At 37.4% G+C, this 25,970-nt stretch overlaps 1 protein-coding gene across 1 annotated transcript in view; it reads right to left on the bottom strand.

The window, feature by feature from the left end:
- Positions 1–25,970, bottom strand: part of LOC124805407 (aminopeptidase N-like) — a 521,668-nt gene that overhangs the window by 96,719 nt on the left and 398,979 nt on the right. Inside the window, exon 11 of the mRNA XM_047265968.1 lies at positions 5,824–6,098. Within this exon, the coding sequence (XP_047121924.1) occupies positions 5,824–6,098 (275 nt within the window). The remainder of the gene's footprint in view (positions 1–5,823; positions 6,099–25,970) is intronic.

Below are 25,970 nucleotides of genomic sequence, written 5' to 3'. Positions count from 1 at the left end.
TGTAGTGAAGTCAAAGTAGATACTCCATGCGAATTGGTATGGGTGGAGGTTATACTTAACACCCGAACTAAGTTAATAATTGGCTGTTTCTACCGACCCCCAGACTCCGATGATATAGTTGCGGAACAGTTCAGAGAAAATTTGAGTCTTGTAACAAATAAATACCCCACTCATACGGTTATAGTTGGTGGGGACTTCAACCTTCCCTCAATATGTTGGCAAAAATACTTGTTAAAAACCAGTGGTATGCAGAAAACATCTTCCGAGATTGTCCTAAATGCTTTCTCCGAAAATTATTTCGAGCAGTTAGTCCATGAACCCACACGAATTGTAAATGGTTGCGAAAACACGCTTGACCTCTTAGCCACAAACAATCCAGAGCTGATAGAGAGCATCATGACTGATACAGGGATTAGTGATCACAAGGTCGTTGTAGCGAGGCTCAATACTGTTTCTTACAAATCCACCAGAAACAAACACAAAATAATTTTATTTAAAAAAGGGGATAAAGTGTCACTAGAAGCCTTTCTAAGAGACAATCTCCATTCCTTCCGAACTATGCAAATGTAGACGAGATGTGGCTCAAATTCAAAGATATAGTAGTAGCAGCAATTGAGAGATTCATACCTCATAAATTGGTAAGAGATGGAACTGATCCCCCTTGGTACACAAAACAGGTCCGAACTCTGTTGCAGAGGCAACGGAAAAAGCATGCGAAGTTCAGAAGAACGCGAAATCCCGAAGATTGGCTAAAATTTACAGACGCACGGAGTTTGGAACGGACTTCAATGCAAGATGCCTTTAATAGGTTCCACAACCAAACATTGTCTCGAAATTTGGTAGAAAATCCGAAGAAATTCTGGTCGTATGTAAAGTACACAAGCGGCAAGACGCAGGCAATACCTTCACTGCACAGTGCCGATGGTACTGTTACCGACGACTGTGCCGCTAAAGCGGAGTTATTGAATGCAGTTTTCTGAAATTCTTTCACCAGGGAAGATGAATGGAATATTCCAGAATTTGAAACATGAACAGCTGCTAGCATGAGTTTCTTAGAAGTAGATACCTTAGGGGTTGTGAAACAACTCAAATCGCTTGATACGGGCAAGTCTTCAGGTCCAGATTGTATACCGATTAGGTTCCTTTCAGATTACACTGATACAATAGCTCCCTACTTAGTACTCATATACAACCGCTCGCTCACCGATAGATCTGTACCTACAGACTGGAAAATTGCACAGATCACACCAGTGTTTAAGAAGGGTAGTAGGAGTAATACATCTAACTACAGACCTATATCATTGACGTCGGTTTGCAGTAGGGTTTTGGAGCATATACTGTATTCAAATATTATGAATCACCTCGAAGGGAACGATCTATTGATACGTAATCAGCATGGTTTCAGAAAACATCGTTCTTGTGCAACGCAGCTAGCTCTTTATTCGCACGAAGTAATGGCCGCTATCGACAGGGGATCTCAAGTTGATTCCCTATTTCTAGATTTCTGGAAAGCTTTTGACACCGTTCCTCACAAGCAACTTCTAATCAAGCTGCGGGCCTATGGGGTATCGTCTCAGTTGTGCGACTGGACTCGTGATTTCCTGTCAGGAAGGTCGCAGTTCGTAGTAATGGACGGCAAATCATCGAGTAAAACTGAAGTGATATCAGGTGTTCCCCAGGGAAGCATCCTGGGACCTCTGCTGTTCCTGATCTATATAAATGACCTGGGTGACAATCTGAGCAGTTCTCTTAGGTTGTTCGCAGATGATGCTGTAATTTACCGTCTAGTAAGGTCATCCGAAGACCAGTATCAGTTGCAAAGCGATTTAGAAAATATTGCTGTATGGTGTGGCAGGTGGCAGTTGATGCTAAATAACGAAACATGTGAGGTGATCCACATGAGTTCCAAAAGAAATCCGTTGGAATTCGATTACTCGATAAATAGTACAATTCTCAAGGCTGTCAATTCAACTAAGTACCTGGATGTTAAAATTACGAACAACTTCAGTTGGAAAGACCACATAGATAATACTGTGGGGAAGGCGAGCCAAAGGTTGCGTTTCATTGGCAGGACACTTAAAAGATGCAACAAGTCCACTAAAGAGACAGCTTAAACTACACTCGTTGGTCCTCTATTAGAATATTGCTGCGCGGTGTGGGATCCTTACCAGGTGGGATTGACGGAGGACATCGAAAGGGTGCAAAAAAGGGCAGCTCGTTTTGTATTATCACGTAAAAGGGAAGAGAGTGTGGCAGATATGATACGCGAGTTGGGATGGAAGTCATTAAAGCAAAGACGTTTCTCGTCGCGGCGAGATCTATTTACGAAATTTGAGTCACCAACTTTCTCTTCCGAATGCGAAAATATTTTGTTGAGCCCAACCTACATAGGTAGGAATGATCATCAGAATAAAATAAGAGAAATCAGAGCTCGAACAGAAAGGTTTAGGTGTTCGTTTTTCCCGCGCGCTGTTCGGGAGTGGAATGGTAGAGAGATAGTATGATTGTGGTTCGACGAACCCTCTGCCAAGCACTTAAATGTGAATTGCAGAGTAGTCATGTAGATGTAGATGTAGAACATTTACGCAAAGGCATGAATGGTATGCAGTTAGCTGAGATGTTTAGCACGGCAACATCAACAAAGGTCCTTAATTTTAAAACTCAGTGTCTATCCTTGATGATGAAAATGGGACTTTGTTGAGAAAAGCAATGAAAACAACAGGAAACAAAACTTGACGAGGCCATATCGTGTTGTTTTTGCAGCAGCGATCTTTGGGAAACCCTCTTTCAGAACCAACTGTTTACAAATATGCAGAACTTTTAGCCTACAAAATAGACAGTTTGTCTTCATTTAAAGTGAGCAATGACTGACTATGAAATTTCAAGGCAAGGCACAGTATTTGTGAGTTGGATTTAAGTGGCGAAAAGCTATCAGCACACATAAAAGCTACAGAAAATTTTATTGAAAAATGCAAAATTGGGGGAGAATATCATGATCCTGAATTTTTATACAGTGCAGATGAGACAGGTCTTATTTGGAAGGCTCTCTGTCAATAGGAAAATCAAAAAACCCCAGGCTTTCAAAAATGTTAAAAAACTTCCCATCCTTTACAAGAATCAACCAAAGGTCTGGATTATTGCTACTCTCTTTCGTGACTTGTAGATTCAATTTTCACTCCTGAAGTACAAGAATACCACAATATCTTAGGGAAAAAGGGCAGTAAGAAAATGTTCATGCTGGACAATATACCCACCCACCCCACAGGAAGTCTTTGGGTGTTTCGAAATGCTCTTCTTCCCACCAAATATAACAAGTTAGCTGTAGCCAATGGGCCAATCAGTTATTGAAACTTTGAAGTGACATTACAGAAGAAAACTGCTAAGACAGCTTTCCACAGAAGATGGAAATGAAGAAGGCATTGTGGTTCCCCACCAAAAATTGAATTTAAAAGGCTGCTCTTACATGGAAGCAGAAGCAGGGAATTTGGTGAAGACAATCACAATAAAAAGATCTTGGAATAAACTGAAAGGAATTTCAAACAAAGATGAGGTGCATAAAGTTGAAGATGAAAAGAAGAAGCATGAAAAGGAAGAGGAATACAGAAGGGGAAGAGGACAAGAAATTACATCAGGACATAAGAAAGATCCTTTCGAAAATTCCTGGATGTATTGATTGTGGTGCAGAGGCTGTAGGTGAGTGGCCAGCTAGTGATTCTTTGTATGATAGAGTTCAGATTCTCAATGAAAATGAAATCATTCAAAGTCTGATAGGAGAAACTGATGGCCAGGAGGATGACATTGCCACTGAACCAAATGCGGGACCATCAGCCATATGTTTCTGTGCCCGACACTGCACCAACATGGATGGTGTGGCAGCCTGAGTGTGATTGTACACAACTGCTCATTGTCAAGCAGATGCGAGACTTGGCTGCAGGAGAATGATTGAAGACAGCAAAACAACTGACATTCGCCGACATGTTCAAGAACTGATGCTGTATCTAACTACAGTATTGTACAAAATCTAAACAACAATGTTTTGTAGTCCTTAAATTTATGTCACTCTAGTAACACACACAAATTTAGCTCTTTATAAAGATATGATCTGATTTCACGATTTATAAGGGGGTATAAAAAAAACTCAAATAACACTGCTGTGGGCAGAGCTTGTGCAGTACACATTTCTGCCACTAGGCGGGAATAGTGCAACTCATTGCCAGTTCAGTGCCATGTGTGTTGTCGACCTGGCTTGTTCTTTTCATCTACAGTGACTGTTTTTGCTAGCACTGTTTTGTTCTCGTTTTGTTTTTTATAGTGGCCAGTTTAAGTGAAAAATGTGTAGCTGCAAAATTTTGTTCTCTGTTCAGTTAAAATGTTGGCGAATCTCTTTTATGGGAAAAACTACAGTGTATGAGTGGTTTGCTCAATTTGAAAATGGCGACATATCAATTGATCACAAACCTCATTCTTGACATCCATCAGCTACCCAAATCAATGAAAATATTGAAGAAATTTGAGAGCTTGTGCCGACAGACTGTCGACAGACAATTGATCAACTGCCAGAGATTAGTGGGTTACCTTGGACCTCAGCTCACAGAATTTTAACAGAAGATTTTTGGAATGAAAAAGGTTGCTGCCAAGTTTGTTCCTTAGGATATGACTGACAATGAAATGGAATGCCAAGTTGAAACATGTTGTGCTTTGAAACAACTGCTTGAAACTAATCCAAATTCTCTGTCAAAGGCTATTATTGGTGGTGCATCGTGGTGCTACGGTTATGACCCAGAAAGAAAGCAACAGCGAAGTCAGTGGAAGATGTCATTGTCACCCCATCCAAAAAATGTCGTCAAGTCAAATGAAACATCATCAAAACAGTGCTGATTTGGTTTTTTGATGCTGAGGGTGTAATTCATTCAGAGGCTGTTTCCCCAGGTCAGACCATCAATCAAACCTTTTGTTTGGAAAGTTTAAGAAGATTGCATGACTGTGTTCGTCAAAAAAGACTGAACTTGTGGCAGAGAGGAGACTGGTTCTTCCAGCACGATAATGCACCTGCACACACAGCCATCTCTGTTAGACAGTTTTTGTATAAAAATAGCATGATACCACTACCCCACACACCTTACTCACCTGAACTGGCTCTGTGCAACTTATTCTTATTTCCATACATGAAAAGGGGAATGAAAGGACACTGACTTGATACCACCGAAGAAGGTGAGAAAAAAAACAAGGAAGGAGCTGCCAGAAATTTCTAATGATAACAACAAAAAACGTTGTGAACAGTGGAAGTAAAGGTGGGACAAATGTATTAGTTGTAATGGAGAGTATTTTGAAGGGGGTAAGGTTCCTTTGCAGAGAATTTGAAAAGATATAGCTTTTAAAAAATAGTTCCAGTTTTTTTGGGTACTGCCTCATATCCAATTACACGGATATTTTATTCAGATCGGGTCCAGTCCCTAGTCATCCAAATAATTAGAGTTCTACTGTATTCTGTAATGTGCTGCAAGAGACAATGGGTCCCTTATATCAAAATACTCTGGAAATACCCCTGAACAACACATTAAAACAGTACAGAACCTAAAGGGACACCCCATCATGTCCAGTGTGTTGAGTATTTTTGTATTCTTTTACTTTTTATTCCTCCAAGTTAGTATTTGATTATACATTTCATAGTCTTTTGATCTGGTATCAATACGATTAGTAAGTATCTGATTTTGTCAACTGACTAGACCATTGAGTATTAGGTTTTCCTGACAAATTTGCGTGTAAAATGGTTTTTCTGGAAATGCGTATGCAGATGTATAAGGAAGGACCAACGTTACTCACCTGAAATGCAGGGTAGTGTCCAGTGGAAATGAGGAAAGTGTCCAAGTAGTCAAAGACGCGGAAGGTGATGGCCCACGGCAGGTAGTCCTCCTCCTGGTACAGGTATAGTGAGAAGTTGAGGGCCAGCTCATAGTCCAGATGGTCGGAACGTGCCAGGCTGAACACATCAGACACCAACTGGGCTCGCGTCTCCCGTGGGACCGCCAGGTGGTTGTATGTCAGTTGCTCCTGAATCAGTCGCCAGCTTGCAGCGTCATAGTTGATGCGGAAGAAGCCTGCAGATGTACCGAGGCACAGGTGTCACACTGTGTGACTATTGCTGTAGTACACAGTCATCACACAAAAAGGGAAGACAGCAATTAACAGTCTAGCAATAAGTTTTTTAGGTGAGGAGTATGCAATGGTACCAACTCACCTGCAGACTGATGTACCTCCTGATACTTTTGATTAGTTAAATACACAATACCTGGATATTTCGTAATCTAAGAAGCTCAGTGTCTGCTGCTTTGCTTGCATAGACAGCATGGCCTGCAGGGATTTTTTTTGTTTTTATGTAATCCAGTTTTTATGTTGTTCACACACTGAAACACCTTCTAAGTTTTTCACATTAATTAACGTAATATAAGCACGGTCTCTTCCAAATGTACTTCTGACCAAACAGCGATTCTGGTATCCAAAGTTTTTGTTAATCATGCCTTTTGGGTTCTTGCAGAGATATTTCCATAGCAACTTTCATCTCTTACCAAATATTTCTTTATATCTAACTGAGAAGTGAAATACCAATTTTCATAAATTTAGCTTTAAATTTCTTTTAATGTAACAAAACATTTTCTTAAAAAATTTCATCCTCTATTGCACTCCCTTATGGGTTGAATTTCCAGTAACACCGAAACACACAATTTTTTATTTTTTTGTTTCTAACCAAGAAGTCAAATACCAATTGTCATAGATGTAGTTATAAAAATACTTAAGCAGTTCTTTAGTAATTATTTATTTTCAAAAAAACTTTCACCCAGTATTTTACCTCCTTAGTGGTTGAATTTCCAAAAGTGCTGAAACATGTATTTTTTTAATTTTCTGACTCACAAACCAAATACCAGTTTTCATATATCTAGCTTCAAAATTCCCTTGTTGGGGAATACTTTCAAAAAACCTTTCATCCCCTGCATTGTCCCCTTAGGTGTGGAATTCTGGACAATCCCTACAGTATAAGATCCACACCTTGTTCAAACTTCAAGTTTCTATCATTAGGGTTTGGGCAGGGCGATGATGAGTCACTGAATCAGTCTGATCCTGTTTCACTGCCTTAGGGATCGAATTTCTGAAAACAGTGGCATGTGTCTGTTCTATTTCTAACAGAGAAGCAACTACAAACTTTCATAGATTTAGCTTTAAAAATGCTTTCATAATAAAATATTTTCATAAAAAAATCACCTCCCATTTCACCTCTAGGGTTTCAGGTTCCAAAAACACTGAAAGATGTATTTTTTTATTTGTAACTGAGAAGTTGAATAAAAGTGTTCATAGATGTAGCTTTGAAAGTGTTTTATTAGTTCTTTAAAAATGATATATTTTCAAAAAAAGCTTTCACCCACTATTTCACCCCCATAAGGTTAAATTTCAAAAATTCCGAAGCATATTTTTCTTTATTATGACCAAGAAATCAAATACCCAATTTCGTAGCTCTAGATTCAAAATGGTCTTAATAGCAACATGAAAAAAAAAAAAAAAAACTGTTCATCCCCTATTTCACACTCTTAAGGTTGGAATTTCAAAAAATTCCTTCTTATGCAATGCCAAAGTATAAGATCCAAACCTTATCCAAATTTCAAGTTTCTATTCTTAGCAGTTTGGGCTGGGTGATGATGAATAGTCAGTCAGTCAGGACATTGCCTTTTGCTACTCACCATATAGCAGAGATGCTGAGTCACAGATAGGCACAAAAAAAAGACTCTCACAATTAAAGCTTTCAGCCATTAAGGCCTTTGTCAATCACACACACACACACACACACACAACTGCAGTCTCAAGCAGTGTGGTTTCGGTTGCCTGAGTCAAGTGTGTGAGTTGCGTTAGGGTTTTTAGTGCGTGCGTGCGAGTGTGTGTGTGTGTGTGTGTGTGTGTGTGTGTGTGTGTGCGCGCGCGCGCGCGCACGCGCGCACACCTATTTTTGATGAAGGCCTTAATGGCCGATAGCTTTAATAGTGAGAGTTTTTTTGTTGTGCCTATCTGTGACTCAGCATCTCTGCTATATAGTGAGTAGCAACTTTCCTTCTCATAATATTGTAACTTGCCAGGAATTTGGTATTTATGTACATTGATGAATAAGAGGATAACATATTGAAATGCAAATGATGCTGTTTCTGTTTATTTTGAAATGCCTTTAGACAAATGTGTGGTCTACCGTGTTAAGACAGTAATATGCAGCTACTGGCTGCTTCATTATTCAGTGAAATGTAAATGTGCTGTTAGTAATATGAAAACGATATTTGGAAAAACAGGATTGTACACTGTGATATAATTTCATAATCGACTGTCGATTACTGAAACTGTGGGGTCTTATAACAAGATTTATATTTCCACCATTTAACAAAATGTAGTATACAGAGAAATGTGAGTGAGTTATATCTCTGGACACACAAAGATATCAAGGAAAAATAAACAACATTAGTGGTCCGCTTAACACCAAATAACATGCAATACACAACTCTGACTCTGAACACTTTGCGTCAGGATAATTCTCACTATGTGACTATGTGCTCTGTCATGACAGCATTCCCTCCAGCTCCCCCCCCCCCCCCTCCCTCTCCCCAGTTTTAATGGTATTGTCATGTGGCACCCCGATAGCATAACAAATCTTGGGTTTGTCCGTTGAAGTGTCACTGGCATTGTCACCGGACAATGATTGCAGTGCACCTGCACTGGCATGCAAAGTAGGGAGTGGGGCTCACGTGTTGGTGCCAGACTGTCCGGGTGCTTTGTCCCAGTCAGTGTAGGTGGAGCAGTAAAAGAGCTTTATCCTGTCCAATGACACTGTAGCCATAATTCGTTCAATATCTAACTTAAACTGCTTGTCACCTCTGCTGAGCACATCGTAAAGCCTTGTTTACATGACAACATTGGGTTACACCACTCATTGTGTGGAATGAGTTGCATGAAAGTGATTTCATATATGACTGTAGACATGGCAACACCAGTATACACTTCAATTTTGTCATTTTGTGGGTCCTTGAGTCGTGTCAGAAATGAAAGTTTTGTCAGCTGCATGTCACATGAGTTGTGAGGGAGTTAAAGCTTGTTGCGTGGATCCCTGCATAAGAAAAAAAAAAAGAAAAAAAGAAATGTGTTTCGATTCATGACTAGATGAAGAAAAGACATCAGCTCGGTTGCTCAGCATCCTTGGTGAAATAATTTATAATGGAAAATCGAAGAAGTTGTTTTAATTATCTTGGAATGTCACTGGAACTGTTCACTTTTCTATTAAATAGAGTTAATTATGTGATAAGGAATAAAGGAACTGTAATGCATGAAGCACTGTCCCCAGAACAGAAATTGCATATCATATTGTGTGCATTACAATCGAGAACACTCGGCATGCTATAAGATAGAGTTTTAGTTGGTGATGATGCTATTTCATTAATACAATAATTATTTGAAGTAGGCTACATTAAGAAGAGTTTGCAAACTAATCTCTTGAAGATAGATCTGTACAGTGGCTATATTTCAAAATTCTAACATATGTGAACAGGAAGCACTACAGCAACATTTTAAATAGATGAATAATGAATAAAGAATGCAGCTCCTTGAATTTCTATAGCCTTACCTCCTGTCAACAATATTCCTTAACAATGAGTTGGCCAACTCAAACGATGGGATTTTAGTCATGTAGACATTGCCACAGCTAGAATTAGACTTGCTTGTTTTTTTCTTCATTCAGTTGTATATGTGCTCCTAACTCAATAAATTTTTACCTGCAGCTCATATATTGTCAAACCATCTATTATATGATCGCACATGATGGTCTTAGCGGCAGCAGAATGTTGCTTATTTTTGTAATCAGCATCACTGAAACCCCACAAACACTTATGCAAAGCATGGATATCCAAAAAGCAAACATTGTTCTACATTCCCCACTTCACATTTCAGTTTGTCTACACTCTGTGAACACACATAACCTCAAAACTCATGCAACTATTGTTGCCAAATTTGGAACATGCTGATAGTTTTTAGTTTCACCAATGAGTTGCGCAAACGTGCGGTGCACATGTGCAGTGCCCGGTAGCGCAGTTGCCTGCAACCAAGTGTCATTGTGTAAACTAGGCTTAAGGTCCATTATAAAGTGGCTGCAATGGTTTACACATGGCATTGTGTTGAACAAAAATTGTGTACGCACTTTCACAACTCACTGAAACAAATGGGTGACAAGATTTCTGTGTCATCTTTGCTACTGGATGCAGTTGCCGTTAAGTGTGACCACAGTTTAATAATGAAGACTGCTGCTTTAACTTCACACCTGGACTGCTACCAAAGAATTCACTGGGTAGGTTCATCGGTTGTCTGTATACCAGTTTGGCTAGTGTAGCTCCTATCTCTTCCTTTATGTACATGTGGATACCCATCAGAATGATGAGTAGAGTTTCCATCCAATGATGAAAATTGTGACAATGCAATGATGCCTCCACTTCTCGATGAAACCAGTCTGTTTGCCATTGAGTGGTATGCTGTGATCCTAATCCTCTTTGTGCCCAACAGTATGCCAAGAGCCTCAAATAGATACAGTTCAAACTGACTGTCCTGATTTATGATGATACGTAAAGGAACCCCGAAATGTGTGATCCACCCACAGAACGAGGTGGTAGCTGCTGTCTCTGCTGTGATATCATCAGGAAAAACTCCAGCCAATTAGTAAATCGATTAACTGTGGTAAGACAGTTGGTAAACCCCTCAAATTGTGGTAAAGGTCCTATTATATCCAGGTGTACATGTTCAAAATGTCAATCGGGCAGTAGAAATGCACCGTGTAGTACGCGAGTGTGCCGAGTAATTTTACTGTGCTGACAGGCAGTGCACTGACTCTCATAAGTCTTGCAGTCTGTGCCTAAAATTGGCCACACAAAAGCTCATTTGGTTAATGTGGTAGTGCTGTGGACACCTGGAATGTGACAACTGGCATAATGGAGTGAGAGACTGTTGGCAGAAATAAGCTGTCACAAAAGGGTGTACTCTTGGCATTGACATGTCAGAGTTATATTCTGATGTTTGCCTGCTTTATTTAATCATTGATTATCCTCAGTGTTGATGTACTGTACTGCTATACTGGCTGAAAAATGGGGGGTTTAAGTTCAACACTGACAACTTTAAGTGATGTGGCTGACAGGTGCACATTTGTGTTGCACAGTTCTTTACAACCCCCCAATATCCACATTTAATATGGCCAGTTAACTGTTGTTTAGCTTTTGATAAGCCTCATTAAGAGGATGCAGGCAAACATCCACACACTGCTACATTATTTCACTGTTGAATATCTATGAGCAGTAAAAACCTGACCACACATTTCACAGTCTTTCATATAAATTGAAACAATGTCATTGTTTTAACACACAGCCTATTGGTGTAGCACTTATTTCAGTTGATGCATTGTTGTTGTTGTAACCAGCACAGGTTCCTTGTCTGAAAATTAGCCTTGGACTGACTGTGTCAGGACCAAAAATCAGGTCCTTATATATTATCACAATAACAGGCACTGGAACTACACATTGTTTGATGTTTAATTTACAGAAATCACAATCAAAACTTAACTCATTAAATTAACTGAATACATCAAAAAATTGTGTCTTTTTAACAATTTCTTCTACTACAAGGGTTAAGCCACGTTATTTGTTTAAATCATGAAATTAACAAATGTAGTTATGCAAACAGTACTTTTGATGAAACTGGAATTATTTTGGAATTAATTAAGAGTTGGCTTTGCTAACATGTCTTTGAATAGATCCAAATAAATACTTAAAGAATTTTATTGATTCGTCTCCAAAATATTTGTAACTAGTACAGAATTTATATTTGTTTGTAAGTTGACAATAGAATTTAAGTTACAAAACAGTTACTGATAACAAAAGATACTAACTAGTAATAGTCAAAATAAATTTGTAAATCACTTACATACCTAAAACTAAGCACAAAATTGCATCTTGTGTTATATTCTTTAAAATTGAGGGCCAACCTTTCTCTTTTATGAAAATGCAGATTATACTCGCATTTGTTAATCATAATTAAACAGACATGAAAAAATGAATTTTAAGGGGGCAGATGGCAAAACAAGAGAGGAATTAAAAATATCCCAGCTTGCTTCATCACAATATCAGTGCATTTAATGCCAGTAGCTGTATATACTGTAATTGTAGGTCGGAAACTTGTGCAAAAATCTTCTGTAATAAGTGAAATTTTTTCACTGGATTGAGGACTTTTTGGTATGGAGGACACAGCATTTTATCTTGGATGGAGAGTTGAAATATGGCATCCCGGCTAAGACATAAGTTGAAAATATGATCACTATTTTTTATTTACATAAATTTGCCATATCTCATGACAGTACCTTTTCCGTTAGACGTTTGTAAGGCGATATTAGTCTTGGCTTCAGTTGTCTAAGTATGATTCCACAATGCATCGTTGTCGGCTGCAGAAAAGACGTGGTTCAACGTGTTTCTCTCATTTTGGTGTTTCAAATACAGTTTCTTCAAATGTAGTTTCTTCTTTTTAGTTAATACAAAAATAATAGTAACATAATTCAAAATTATTTATGACGGCGACCTTCACATTGTTCTTCCGTCTACACACACCAAGAGTTAGCTGCCGACTGACTATAGTCAAAGACGACTCCAACGTCAAAGATATTTTACACAATTCACAAGTTTCCACTTGTAATCAGTCTCTTTGCTATTCTTCGATACATTTTCTAATAGTAATCAGTATGCTTTTACTCTCAAATACAGAAGTAAATTAACATATAATAAGACAAATTATAATAAATTCTGACAAAAATATAAGAAAACATTTACAATTTGGTATCGACAAATACGGTAAAAAAAATAACATCTCCCAGATCCATTACAACTGCTCCCCAGGGCTTTTGTTGTTATGGACATATACAACAAAATCCCGACCACACTCAGTAATATATAAAAAGACACTCAGTAATGGATCTGTATTACACAATTAGTACATTAATGATGCAGTCTAATAACCTCTTCCAAATTTGGACTCTTTGAATCTGTGGACTTGTTACTGGCTGTTGTTGCAATGATACTTCTCCATCAATCCCACACACAAAAAAATTCAAGTAAAGAAATTATTTGACATGACAAATATACATGGTATAAAGCATACATGAGAAATATTCTAACATACAGATTGAAAATAATAGGAAGGTAAAACTCATTTCCTAGAATAAGATTTAATTTTTTTTAAAATATTATTGTTAATTTCATTATGCTTACATATTGTACAGTAAAAATGATACCGGACATATATAGCGTAATGTGTTTTTCTCTATATTTGCCGTTTATATATATATATTTTTTAACTTCTGATTTTTTTAATTTTTTATATTTTTTTCTTAGTCATGGGTTTTTTGTTTTTTTGTATATTTTTTTGCTTATGATTTTCTTTTTTAAATTTTTTTTACTCGTGTTTTTTTGTATTTTTTTTCTTATGATTTTCTTCTTTTAGTACAGCTAAAGATACATCAGTATCATCTAAATTTTTTGCAATTATTTATGTACACTTGCCTCTGTACTACAATATTACTACAAGTCACATTCTTGTGAAGAGTACTTTTGCTCACCACAACATCAGTATAAACAACAATAAACTGCTCATATATCATGAGGCTTTATCTAAAATTGGTTTTGAAACTTATACCTTTGCATGCATGTTTTTTTGTAAAAAAGTAAAAATAAATCTTTCTCTCATTCTTTGTTACAACAGTGTTTTTTCATCAGTTTCAATTAACATGTGACTTCAAATTATTAATTTATACATACTTGGTTGTACAGGTAGTTTTGTTCTAACAAGCATATTCCAGTGGAGGACTTTTGTTTTAGATGATAATAGGTTATTTAAATTTTGAAATTATGATTTCTGTTTATATAGTTTTACTCCACCATCTTTTTTTTGAAACCGCTACTAGAGGATTATTATATGCACTGATACTCCTTTCTATTATATTACATCCTTCTATCTTTTTCAGCTCTTTCTCAACAGCAGGTCTTTTTGATATTGCAATACTGTATGGTTTTATGAAAAATGGTTCATGAGGTTTTACCTGAAGCTCACACTGGTAACCCTCCACCCTACCAGGTATGTCACTGAAAACATCACTGTATTCCCACAGCAGATTTTCTAACTTGTTTTTGCTCCCCAGATAAATTTTGTGTTTCTGAAATTTTCAAATTTACTAAATTCCCAAATTCAACTTCATCAGTATCAAATATATGAGTTTCAATATTCTCCAATCTATTTTCTTTTAGTAAATTGATACTGTCAACATTTCCATTACTCTGATCACCAAGTGTGTTCACAAAATTTGTCTGAATGTATTCCCTTTTACTAGTTTCTATCAAAAGTTTTCTTCCGACCCAATCAAATGCTGTATTTACTTTTACTATCCAATTCATACCAAAAAGAAAATCCTCATTAAATTCCTGAATTACAAAACATCCATGTGTGAACAACTTGCCTTCAATTAAAAATGTCACTAAAGCCTGGCTTTTTACCAATTTACTGCTCTTCCCAGTAGCACCTTTTATCTTTACCCCAACAACTGGCATTTCAACATAATCTTTCCCCACTTTCAATTTCTTGCTTAACCTTTCAGATATTCCCGAGATCTCACTTCCTGTATCAATTAAACATTTACCAATCCATGACCCAATTTGAACTTTTATATAAGGACTGCAAAATTGATCACTTTTCCCAGAACCTGAATCCTCACGTAATAAATCACTTTCAATTTCCCCAAACCTATACTTATCAGAATCATATGGCATATCATTACATGTATTATTTGTCACAGTTATAAAATTTGCACAAGACACAAAATTGTCATGAGTACTCTCTATTATCTCAAATAGCCAAGAATTTTCATCCAAATCACATTGTATACTATTGAAGTACTTATCCTTCAGCTTTTCAAAAATAAAATATCTCATCTTTTTCCACCACTCAGGACATACAGTTTCACATACATTAATAAGCATCTTTCTAAAGTTCTTGTCAAAAGAAATAGTTCCACTGTTCAGCCATATATTCATAAGAAATGTGTGTGTATCATTAGTATCTGTAAAAGTTTCACTTAGGCTAGAAGTTATACATGTGTCATCATTATTTGTGTAGTCAGATTCTTTACCAACAACATCAAAATTCACACTTTCACATACATCCAGCTTGTGAGCTTTATTCATCCTCGTAACATCCCTGGGAATTTCTATAATATTCTCACTATTTAATCCATTTTCAACCCTGTGTATACCCAACTCCCTATTTAAACTAATGAAATACCTTTCCTCAACATCATCATCAATACCATTACCATCATTATCAACTTTATCAACAACATCATTATCATTACACATATTCAGGTCATACACATTCAAATTATTCCCCAAAATATTATTTCCACTTTCTAAAGTTACCAGATCCCTTTCACCAACATTTTCATTCTCACAGCATGCATTCTCTCTTTCATTCACACACATCTCTGAACTACTACAAATTACATCATCTGACAAAGTGTTGTTCTTTTCTGCCCAAGTGTAAAACTCTGTTTAATTAAATGAATCACAATTACTTTTATCTACTGTATGTTCTTGTGTACTGAAAATGTTATCTTTATCATCATTATTTTCCTCTTGAAATTTCTTCAATAAGTAACAACTAATGACCTCATGTGATAGCTTAGGTTTGGAACTGTCCTGTTTGGGTTTATAATAGTCACATCCATTGGTCCTTTCATCATGCTCACCTTCTGCCTCAACCTTGCGGACCTTCAAGGGGGCGTCTACTCGTTTTTTATTTCCGGTTCCTGATTGTGGTTCTGCCAATGTCTCTGATCAACATTTCTGTTCCCATTCCTACGCCAAAAATTACCTGATTGTTGGTAGTTTCTATTGTACTGATCTCTAGCAAAATTTCTGTGATTTTTATCCCTAAAGTGTTCTCTATTTTGTTGATTATTTCCGCGAAAATGTTGTTCTTGTTTTGGATAAAAATTATGGTCCTTTTTTTGAAAATTGTTATATCCCCATGAATTTTGGCTGACACCATGATAATTGTTTTGTTCCCTTTTTTGAAAGTTATCATTTCCCCAATTTTGACCATTACCTTTCTGAGTAAACCCACTGTGTGTTCTTGTTGTTACCCTATCCAACTTTTCAATATAATTGAGAAACTGCTCTACATTACTATCAGGACAATGAACTAAACTCAACTACATTGCTGATGGCAATCTTCTCTTTAAAGTATCAATTTTGATCAAGTCATCCAAAGGTTTTGTTAAATGAATAAGTTTTTGAAGTTCACTTTTGCAAAATTGTTTCATGCTCCCATCTGATTCTCTATAGTTTCACCCATTCAAAAATTCACTTTTGATTCTAGTTTGTTTAAGATCATCCCAAAATTTTTCCAGAAATTTTGATTCAAATTCTGAAAAGGTCATCCCCAAAGTTACAGTCTGGTTTGCCCAAGTCAAAGCTTCCCCTTCCAAGAATTTTTTCACAAATTTAATTTTTATTTCATCTGGTGAGTGAGGTAAAAAACAATCCTTACAATACTGCATAAAATCAACGGGATGTAAGGTCCATCTACCGAAAAGTGCTTCACTGGAATATTAGATACAAGATTACATGTGTTGACATTGTAATTTTTGCTTTGAAATTCAATGTTAAAACTTTCAATTTTTTCGCTAAGTTCTTTGACAGATTTTTTTGTTTTCTAAATCATTGCATTCTACTTTTCCTTCTAGAGTAACCAAACGATTGTCAGTTTTTTGTTCTACATTTTTTACTAAAACTTTTGTATTCTCATCCAAATTTTTAATTTCCCCTTTTATCTCATTAAAATCAATTAAATTTCTTTCCCTATCTACCAGTAACTCATTTTTTACAGTATTAATTTCACCGCTCAATTTAGCATCAATTTCATTTACTTTTGCTTCCACAGATTCAATTTTTTCCTCAACACTGCCAACTCTGTTCGAAAGATCACCCACTTGGGTATTGACTGCTTGGACTTGCAACAAAATGTTATCAATTTTTTCATCCCAGTAAGTCTTATTGTCATCAACTGATTGTTTAATTTCTTTCGTGAAATTTACAAGAAAACTTTTTAAATCAAATTGATCGGTTCTTTCTGTTTCATTTGACCTGTCCTGATGTTCGAAGTCTATTAAATTACTACTTTCTACTTTAGGCACAATACTCTCGAAAATCTCATAAGTCATTGTGAAGAACAAAAATTTATACACAACAATACAAAACAAGATAAAAATATTGTTTTAACAAAATACGAGGGTTTCGTGACTATATCTGGAACACTCTTCTACTGTTGCAAAACCACGTTTTCCATCCATGTGATTGTTGACCAGAATTCTTGAAGTATTTTCTTCTGTCGAAAATTATATTTTTTGCCGAAGCATTTCTTCTGCAAAACTTTTACTTCCCGATGAACACAAACACTGTAACACACATTCTGAAGAAACTGGTATTAACACACAAAAATTTTCTTCCTCGTAGCACTGTTGAAGATCTCGTGAACACAATATCCTGGCTACAGTCCCCAGTTGAAATATGGCATCCCGGCTAAGACACAAGTTGAAAATATGATCACTATTTTTTATTTACATAAATTTGCCATATTTCGTGACAGTACCTTTTCCGTTAGACGTTTGCAAGGCGATATTAGTCTTGGCTTCAGTTGTCTAAGTATGATTCCACAATGCATCGTTGTCGGCTGCAGAAAAGACGTGGTTCAACGTGTTTCTCTCATTTTGGTGTTTCAAATACAGTTTCTTCAAATGTAGTTTCTTCTTTTTAGTTAATACAAAAATAATAGTAACATAATTCAAAATTATTTATGACGGCGACCTTCACATTGTTCTTCCGTCTACACACACCAAGAGTTAGCTGCCGACTGACTATAGTCAAAGACGACTCCAACGTCAAAGATATTTTACACAATTCACAAGTTTCCACTTGTAATCAGTCTCTTTGCTATTCTTCGATACATTTTCTAATAGTAATCAATATGCTTTTACTCTCAAAAACAGAAGTAAATTAACATATAATAAGACAAATTATAATAAATTCTGACAAAAATATAAGAAAACATTTACAATTCGGTATCGACAAATACGGTAAAAAAAATAACATCTCCCAGATCCATTACAGAGTCATCTTCAGAGGTGGAAGTAACTTCAGATGTGCCCCAGGGAAATGTGTTGGAACACTTCCTGTTCATAATGTATATTAATGACCTTGCAGACAATATTGATAGTAAAATCAGGCTTTTTCTACATGATGCAGTTATCTGTAATGAAGTACTATCTGAGAGAAGCTACATAAATATTCTGTCAGATCTTTATGAGATTTCAACATGGTGGAAAAGTTGGCAACATGCTTTAAATGTTTATAAATGTAAACTTTTGCACTTCAAAAAATGAAAACACATAGTATCCTATGACTATAATATCAGTGAGTCACATTTGGAATTGGCCAACTCACATAAATACCTGGGTGTAACACTTTGAAGAGATATGAAATGGACCAATCATATTGGCTCAGTTGTGGGTGAAGCAGGGGTAGACTTCAGTTTATTGGTAGAATACTGGGTGGGTATAATCAGTCTACAAAGGAGATTGCTTTCAAATTGCTTGTGCAACTGGTTCTAGAATATTGCTCAAATGTGTGGGTCCCAAACCAGATACGACTAACAGGGGTTATTGAATATATAGAGAGAAGAGCAGCACAAATGGTCACAGGTGTGTTTAATCTGTGAGAGTGTCACAGACGTACTGAAGGAACTGAACTGGAAGACTCTTGAAGATAGACATAAACTATCCTGAGAAGGTCTTCAAGAGCTGACTTTAAATATTACTCTTGGAATATACAACAAACCTCTATGCATCGCTCACGTATGGATCATGAGGATAAGATTAGAATAACTACTGCATGCACAAAGGCATCAAAAGAAACATTCTTCCCACACTCCATACATGAATGGAACAGGAAGAAACCCTTGTAACTGGTACAATGGTATGTACCCTCTCCCATGTATCTCATGGTGGTTTTCAGAGTATAGATGTAGACATAGATGTAACTTTGGCTCGAGTCATTGTGTTGCTGCAAATGCTTCATAATCCATGGTGCTCGTGGTCTCTCAAATGTGAGATAGGGCATCAACTGTCACATTCCTTTCCCTGTTGATGTGAATTGTCCAGTGTAACCTAATTGACAGAGCTGCTGTGGCAAAGCTTTGTCAGGGCTTTGTTGAAACAGATGTGCCAGAAGTCTGTGGTTTGTAACCAAGGTGAACTGTTCCCCCTCGAGCAAGTGTCAAAACTTTCTAGTGGTGGCATATAGTTCACTATCGTTTGTGGACCAGAAAGCTTCTTGTTAAAGAATCCTAACGCCTGCCAGAATTGATTTATCTACTGTTTCAGCATTGTACCCACTGCTGTTGTGGAAACATCCATGTGATGCCCAGAGGTGATTGCGGAAATGAACGTGCTGACACTGTCTCATTTATGAAAGTGGATTTCAGTTTAGTGAAAGCTGCTAGCACTTTATAAGACACTCTACTACATCACTGGATTTATGTGTTAACTGTAGAAACTCATTTAATGGTCCCACTAAGAGGGTGCTGGTCCCAAACAAAGTGACAGTAAAAATTTGTGACCCCCAGAAACTGACATAGCTCACACATTGTTGCCAGCTGTGAGTAACTGACTACTGCCTCAACCCTCTCCTGTGAAAGCAGGGCATTAATGGTGTGGCACAGCAGCTGCATGTCTGTTTTCTGAAAGCACATTTGAGCTAATGAGCAAACTGTGTGCACGAAGATGGTCAAAAAGCTGGTGTAAATGAACTAGAAATCCTGCCTCTGATCTGCACATTATTAACACACTGTCAATGTAAAAAAAGCAAGACTCAAAACTGGGAGTCACATTGTTGATAAATCTTTTAAAAGTTAGTGTGGCATTATATAAACCAAATAGTGAATTCATAAAGTCAAAACAGTGTATACACAGCCATTTTGGGGATGTCTTCTGGCATGGCTGGTACTCGGTAGTGTGCACACACTAGATTGATCATAAAGAAGACACATTTACCATTCTCTCCCTATGTGTGAAGTCCTTAATGTGTGGCCCAAAGTGTTATCAGGTATAGTCCAACGGTTAAGGTGATGGTAATCACCGCAGGAGCTCTTTCCATTAATTGGGCACTATACGCAGCAGTGAAGCCAAGCTGCTGCTAGATGGTTGGCAGATTCCCTGCACCAGCATTAAGGCAAACTCTTGTTTCTTATTTTGGTCTTTCTGGGTTTAAAATGCAGTGATCACACATGATTCAGCATCAGTACAGTATTATATTGCACTGGTGCAACTGTGAGTGACTGCTGCATAATTTAAAGAAATTGCCTAAGAAGTGTAATTGCTCTCACTCAAGCATAGTCACTTTGACAAAACTGACCCCAGCTGCTGAGGCTGGTCATCACGTCCAGAAGACAGCAGTGTCAAAGATCTGGGAGCAGCCTGAAAAATGATGGGAAGTCTGCTCCTAGCATCAGGTGCACCACATTGGCAACTATTAGCTGGTAGACCCAGGCTGAGGGATAATGTTACCTGTCTGAAAGTCTCACTGTTGGAACCATTAGCAGCAAACAAGCAGATGGTAATCCTCATGACTACAGTGAGGCAGGTGGGTGGCCAGGTAAATCAACGCTTCCACTCCTGTGTCAACCGGGAATGGTTGTTCTGTGTATCTTTCAGTAGCAAAAAGTTGGCAGCTGTTATCTGGAGAGTCAGTCATCATCATTACTTACTTCCCACTGCATTTCCCATTTCACACAGCCAGTTGCACTTCCTCGCCTCCTCACTGGACCGTCCATAGTGGAGTCTGCACACGATATGGTGGCCAATGCACAGCGACCAATTTTTGTCCAAAGTACTAGGTGAGCTGGTTCGGTCATTCAGAAGAGGAGGCCAGCAAGTGTTTGCCAGCTTCAGCCAGCCGACAATGACAGAATCGAGGTGCACACCCTGCAATCTTTCTCAAATGATTTTACAGAAACTATTTGATAAAAAAATCCAGTTTTACTTTCCTTGTAGCTTTATACATTGGGTTCGTTATAATGTGATGATCATTTCATTAATGATCATAGTTACTGTGATATTTATGTGGGAGTAAGACACTGCAAAAAATTCAAAGAAGTTTGCAATGAAAAATTGGTTTGCGTTTGGTGTATATTACATAATATGCTGCTGCATATGAAATTTAGCTGACCTATTCAATTCTCTTCAGACTTGGGTGGAGGTCTATTGTCATCAGCCTCAAGATTAATGATCATAGTTACTGTGATATTTATGTGGGAGTAAGACACTGCAAAAAATTCAAAGAAGTTTGCAATGAAAAATAGGTTTGCATTTGGTGTATATTACATAATATGTTATATATAAAAACAAAGATGAGGTGACTTACCGAACGAAAACGCTGGCAGGTCGATAGACACACAAGCAAACACAAACATACACACAAAATTCTAGCTTTCGCAACCAACGGTTGCCTCATCAGGAAAGAGGGAAGGAGAGGGAAAGATGAAAGGATGTGGGTTTTAAGGGAGAGGGTAAGGAGTCATTCCAATCCCGGGAGCGGGAAAAAAGGACAGGTATACACTCGCACACACGCACATATCCATCCACACATACAGACACAAGCAGACATTTTTCCCACGTGGAATGTTTCCCTCTATTACATAATATGTTGCTGCATATGAAATTTAGCTGACCTATTCAATTCTCTTCAGACTTGGGTGGAGGTCTATTGTCATCAGCCTCAAGAAAATTGATGTGACTTATTTGTGATTGCACTGTGCCAGCTATAAAGCCACAGTGAAATATTCACAACATCCCTCATATTTCATAAACAGTTTGAGATATGAAAATGAGATTCTGGCAAATGATAGCACACAAAGAGTAGAGTATTTTGCTATATGGTTATTATGGAAAACTTCATTATCTTCCACATTATTCCACTAACTACATACTTTTTTGATGAAGGAATGTAATTTTTGAAGGCCATTGAGAGCTGCTGACATGTGAAATGCTGCGGATTTTGGAACAGCATAAATGAAGATATTACACAATTATTCCATGCTGAGGATATGCTTTTTCATTAGCTGTTGACCTTATTTTTCTTCAGTTACTCAGTGAATAACTTAATAAACTACTGTTTCAGAATTCTCTCATAGTTGCATCTGCACAACATGTTAACAAGGGGAGACTGTGTACCTTACTGGTTTTTGACAAAAGAAGCAAATTTTAACATGGCAATGAGAGAAACATGTAGGTTTTACTCAAAATTCACCACTCGTGACACTTCTCTGAATGTTGCAAATGGTTAACAAGTCAAGTGGAAATAAATTGCTGTATTTTCACCAGAATTCTTTTTAGATACTAACTAAAGCAGAGGCAAAGTTCTTTTCAAATGGTCACTGTGTAAGTATGGGTGTGGAAGGGCCTCACTTAATATTTCCAAAAATGTGAGTGTAGGCTTCACTTTAGAACAGTACTTCACCTCCAGTGCTCAACATTTCCCCTACAGTACTTGCCCACAGCCCCCACCACTACTGCTCTCCCCATGCATACCCTCCTGTCCACGCATCTATTGGCCATGGTGTTCTGTGCAGATTCTACCAGCATAATTTTGTAGCTGATGGTGAGGAACTGTGAGTCCACTTTGAGTGATAGCATTGGTGTTCACTAATACTCTACTGTAAAGCTGTGACTCAAGTAGTAAGTTCCACTAGCTAAGCTCAAAGTGATGCAAACCTCACCACTGTGGTATTAACCAATCATGAGCCAACAGCCACCAACCTTGCAGATGGATACATTTCAACAGTGTGGTTAGTCATCTGTGCAACTGCATCCAGCCCTCCTGCAGACACTGTGAGTATTTTTAGTGAGGCTGATGGGAGGCATGACAACTAAATATTTCTCAGAATGTCACTGGCAACAGCACCATTCACCAGTGTCTGCAAATGATGTTGGAACTGCGATAGTGAGTGATTACCGAGATCTTCTGTCCACAGCAAATTCTCAAACTGTTCAGTTTCAGACTGTGATGTGCGCTCTATCGGTGCATTTGTAAGCACTGTATACAACTCTGTAGCTGGTGGTTCAAGCTAGAATGTCCTGCACTTTGGTGGCCACCTCACCATTTAGTGCTGTAATGATGTGACTGTATTCAGTCTTGTTGGCAGTAATGTGTACCAGTACAGACCAGCTCTTCAACTGCATGAATCAAAGCACTGGACTTTTTTGCCAGAATGGAGATGGCTTCACTGCAATGAGACTGATTACCCTGCTCACTGGCACCTCATCTGTGGTTGTCAGTTCTGCCATCGGTACAGTCTAGAACACTGCGTGAACTGTGAATGAAATACACAGGAGTGCTGATGCGGCTGTCACACATTCATGTTGCGGCATGGTCGAGTCTTAATCATACCATGCAGTGTGGCCATTTCATACTACTCATGTTGTATCTGGAATGGATATCTTTCAATCACATCAGGGTCACTGATAAATGTTAGAATTTATAATGAGATATTTATCTCTAACATTTAACAAAACGTAGCAGACAGAAAAATGTGAGTGAGTGATGTACCTGAATATGGATGGCAACTGAGGAAAAACAAAGAATAAATAACAGTAGTGGTCAAGATAACATCAAACTAACATGCATTACACATCTGTGATAAGGTACATTTTGTGTCAGGATAATTTTCACTGGGTGCATTGTCATTACAAAGCAAAGGCATTCATGAAACCTGGTAACACACTCTTTGGTCCTAACCTATATTGTAATTACGTAAATGCCATTTTTCCACAAGACATGTTTGTAACAAAAGCACAACATAAAACTTTGAACATAGCTGCAAAGGTTCAGTGACCATGACAGAATTATATTAGAACAAATAAGCCCTCAGTCACAGTCTTGTTGCAAGCCTTGATCACAGTACAAGCAGCCCTTAGCAGCCCGCCAGCTCACAACTATTCATGACATCGCCTTTCCGGCTTAGATCTTTTTTAATATGTGACTTGTAAGTACTGCTTCTTTTTCCAGTCAGTACAAACTTTAATTTTATTAATGTACCTAATATGTTTTAGAACAGTTACTCTAATTCTGAAGATGACACTCACAGTAGCGTCGAAACCTGGTCAATTTGGACTTAATATTTGTGACCGAGGGCTTATTTGTTCTACTATAAAAGCACAACATCCCTAATTGCTATCCAGAGACACCATACAGTAAAACAAATTGTATTTTAGGACTCAGGTAACAAATCCATATTTCAAATGCTGAAACCAGTTAAATTCATCACCCCATATTTTGATACCATGAACTGAATGTCCATAACAACTAAAGATCATAATAGGATAATGGGTTTCATGAGGGACCTAATGATTTGGCTAACTCCAAAGTAGTATCACATATTAACAGAAGAAGTTGCAGTGCAATATTTAAATTCAATTAAATGATTGTTTCAAGAAGTAATGTTCATTCATCTAATACTACAGGAAAAAAGAGCATGTATTACACACACAACTGTAACCCAAGCAGATCAGGTAAATTAATATCAACACAATATTAATCATAATATAACTAATACAATATTAATAATAATATTAAATTTTCCATAACTTTGGAAATGCCATAAACTCACAAAATCTGAGACCAGTTTTGCAATCAGCACAAAAATTTCGTTAAGATGAGACATTTTACACACCATCTCGCAGACATTTTTACATTTTGTAAAAATTATATCGAATAATCAGTGTCACTATGATATCAGGAGTTTGTGTTTGGACATCTGTGTGACTGATTGTCTGTGTGAAAGTGTGTAGTTTTGCTAGAGATAGAGGAAGAGCTTGTGCTAATACTGTTTTATGTCACATATTCCTGTGTGCCACACACTGGACCACTAGAGGTGAGTGTTTGCCTCTCCTTTACACATATTAGCTTTTTCCCACACAGGAATTTCTGTTATTGTTATATTCATTTTATTTTACTAAGATGGTAGAATAAATTCTGAATGGAATAAGTGACTCAAATACGGTTGCTGTCACATTAACTCTCGAGTATGTGCACCTAAGTATAAAAGTGCCAACCATGAATGACACTGCCTTGCACTGTTCCAGTGTTGCTATACAGTTGTGAGGCTGTACCCTTTCGTTCATTATTGTTTCAGCTAGCATATTGTTAAGCTGTGCTGCCATATATCCAAGTGAGCAACAGCAATGTAAAATAAACTGTGAGCTAGATGAGAAAAAAACTTACAATCTATGCAAGAAAATGGCCCAGAATCCGAGCTAGCAGTTGTATGAGATAATTTGCAATCAAATAAGCAGTTGGCTATTATGTGGTGCAACTGTGCTGTTTTCATGCTTCAAGTGTGGGGTAACTCCTGTATATGACATTGCACTGATATAACTAAAATAAGATTAAACTGTGATTTTGCACATACATGTTTATCTTTATAACATAAAGACAGCTACTCTTCACATATGTACAAAGTGTGCTACATGCATGCTTGTGCCATAAAAAATGCCACAACACTCAATGGTTAGTAGACATTACAGTTAATTTAATATAAAAAGGAAAAACACTTTTATGTTAAAGCTAACACAAATTAAAATAGTGCTAACATTAAGGCAGCTTAATTATACTGATAGCACACTTTAATTTTGCCCCTCTCCAGTTGGTGATAATCGGCTGACTTTGTGCCACTCTCAAATGTTTAAGTTTGTTGCCAGCCATTGTGAATCTAATGTTGATTCATAGGCAGTAATATTATTTACATAAATGAGTGAATAGGAT

This window comes from Schistocerca piceifrons, chromosome 7 (genome assembly GCF_021461385.2).
Source record: "Schistocerca piceifrons isolate TAMUIC-IGC-003096 chromosome 7, iqSchPice1.1, whole genome shotgun sequence".
Taxonomy (NCBI): domain Eukaryota; kingdom Metazoa; phylum Arthropoda; class Insecta; order Orthoptera; family Acrididae; genus Schistocerca; species Schistocerca piceifrons.
The sequence above is the reverse complement of the archived record's forward strand: the minus strand, read 5'-3'. Positions and strand labels throughout refer to the sequence as shown.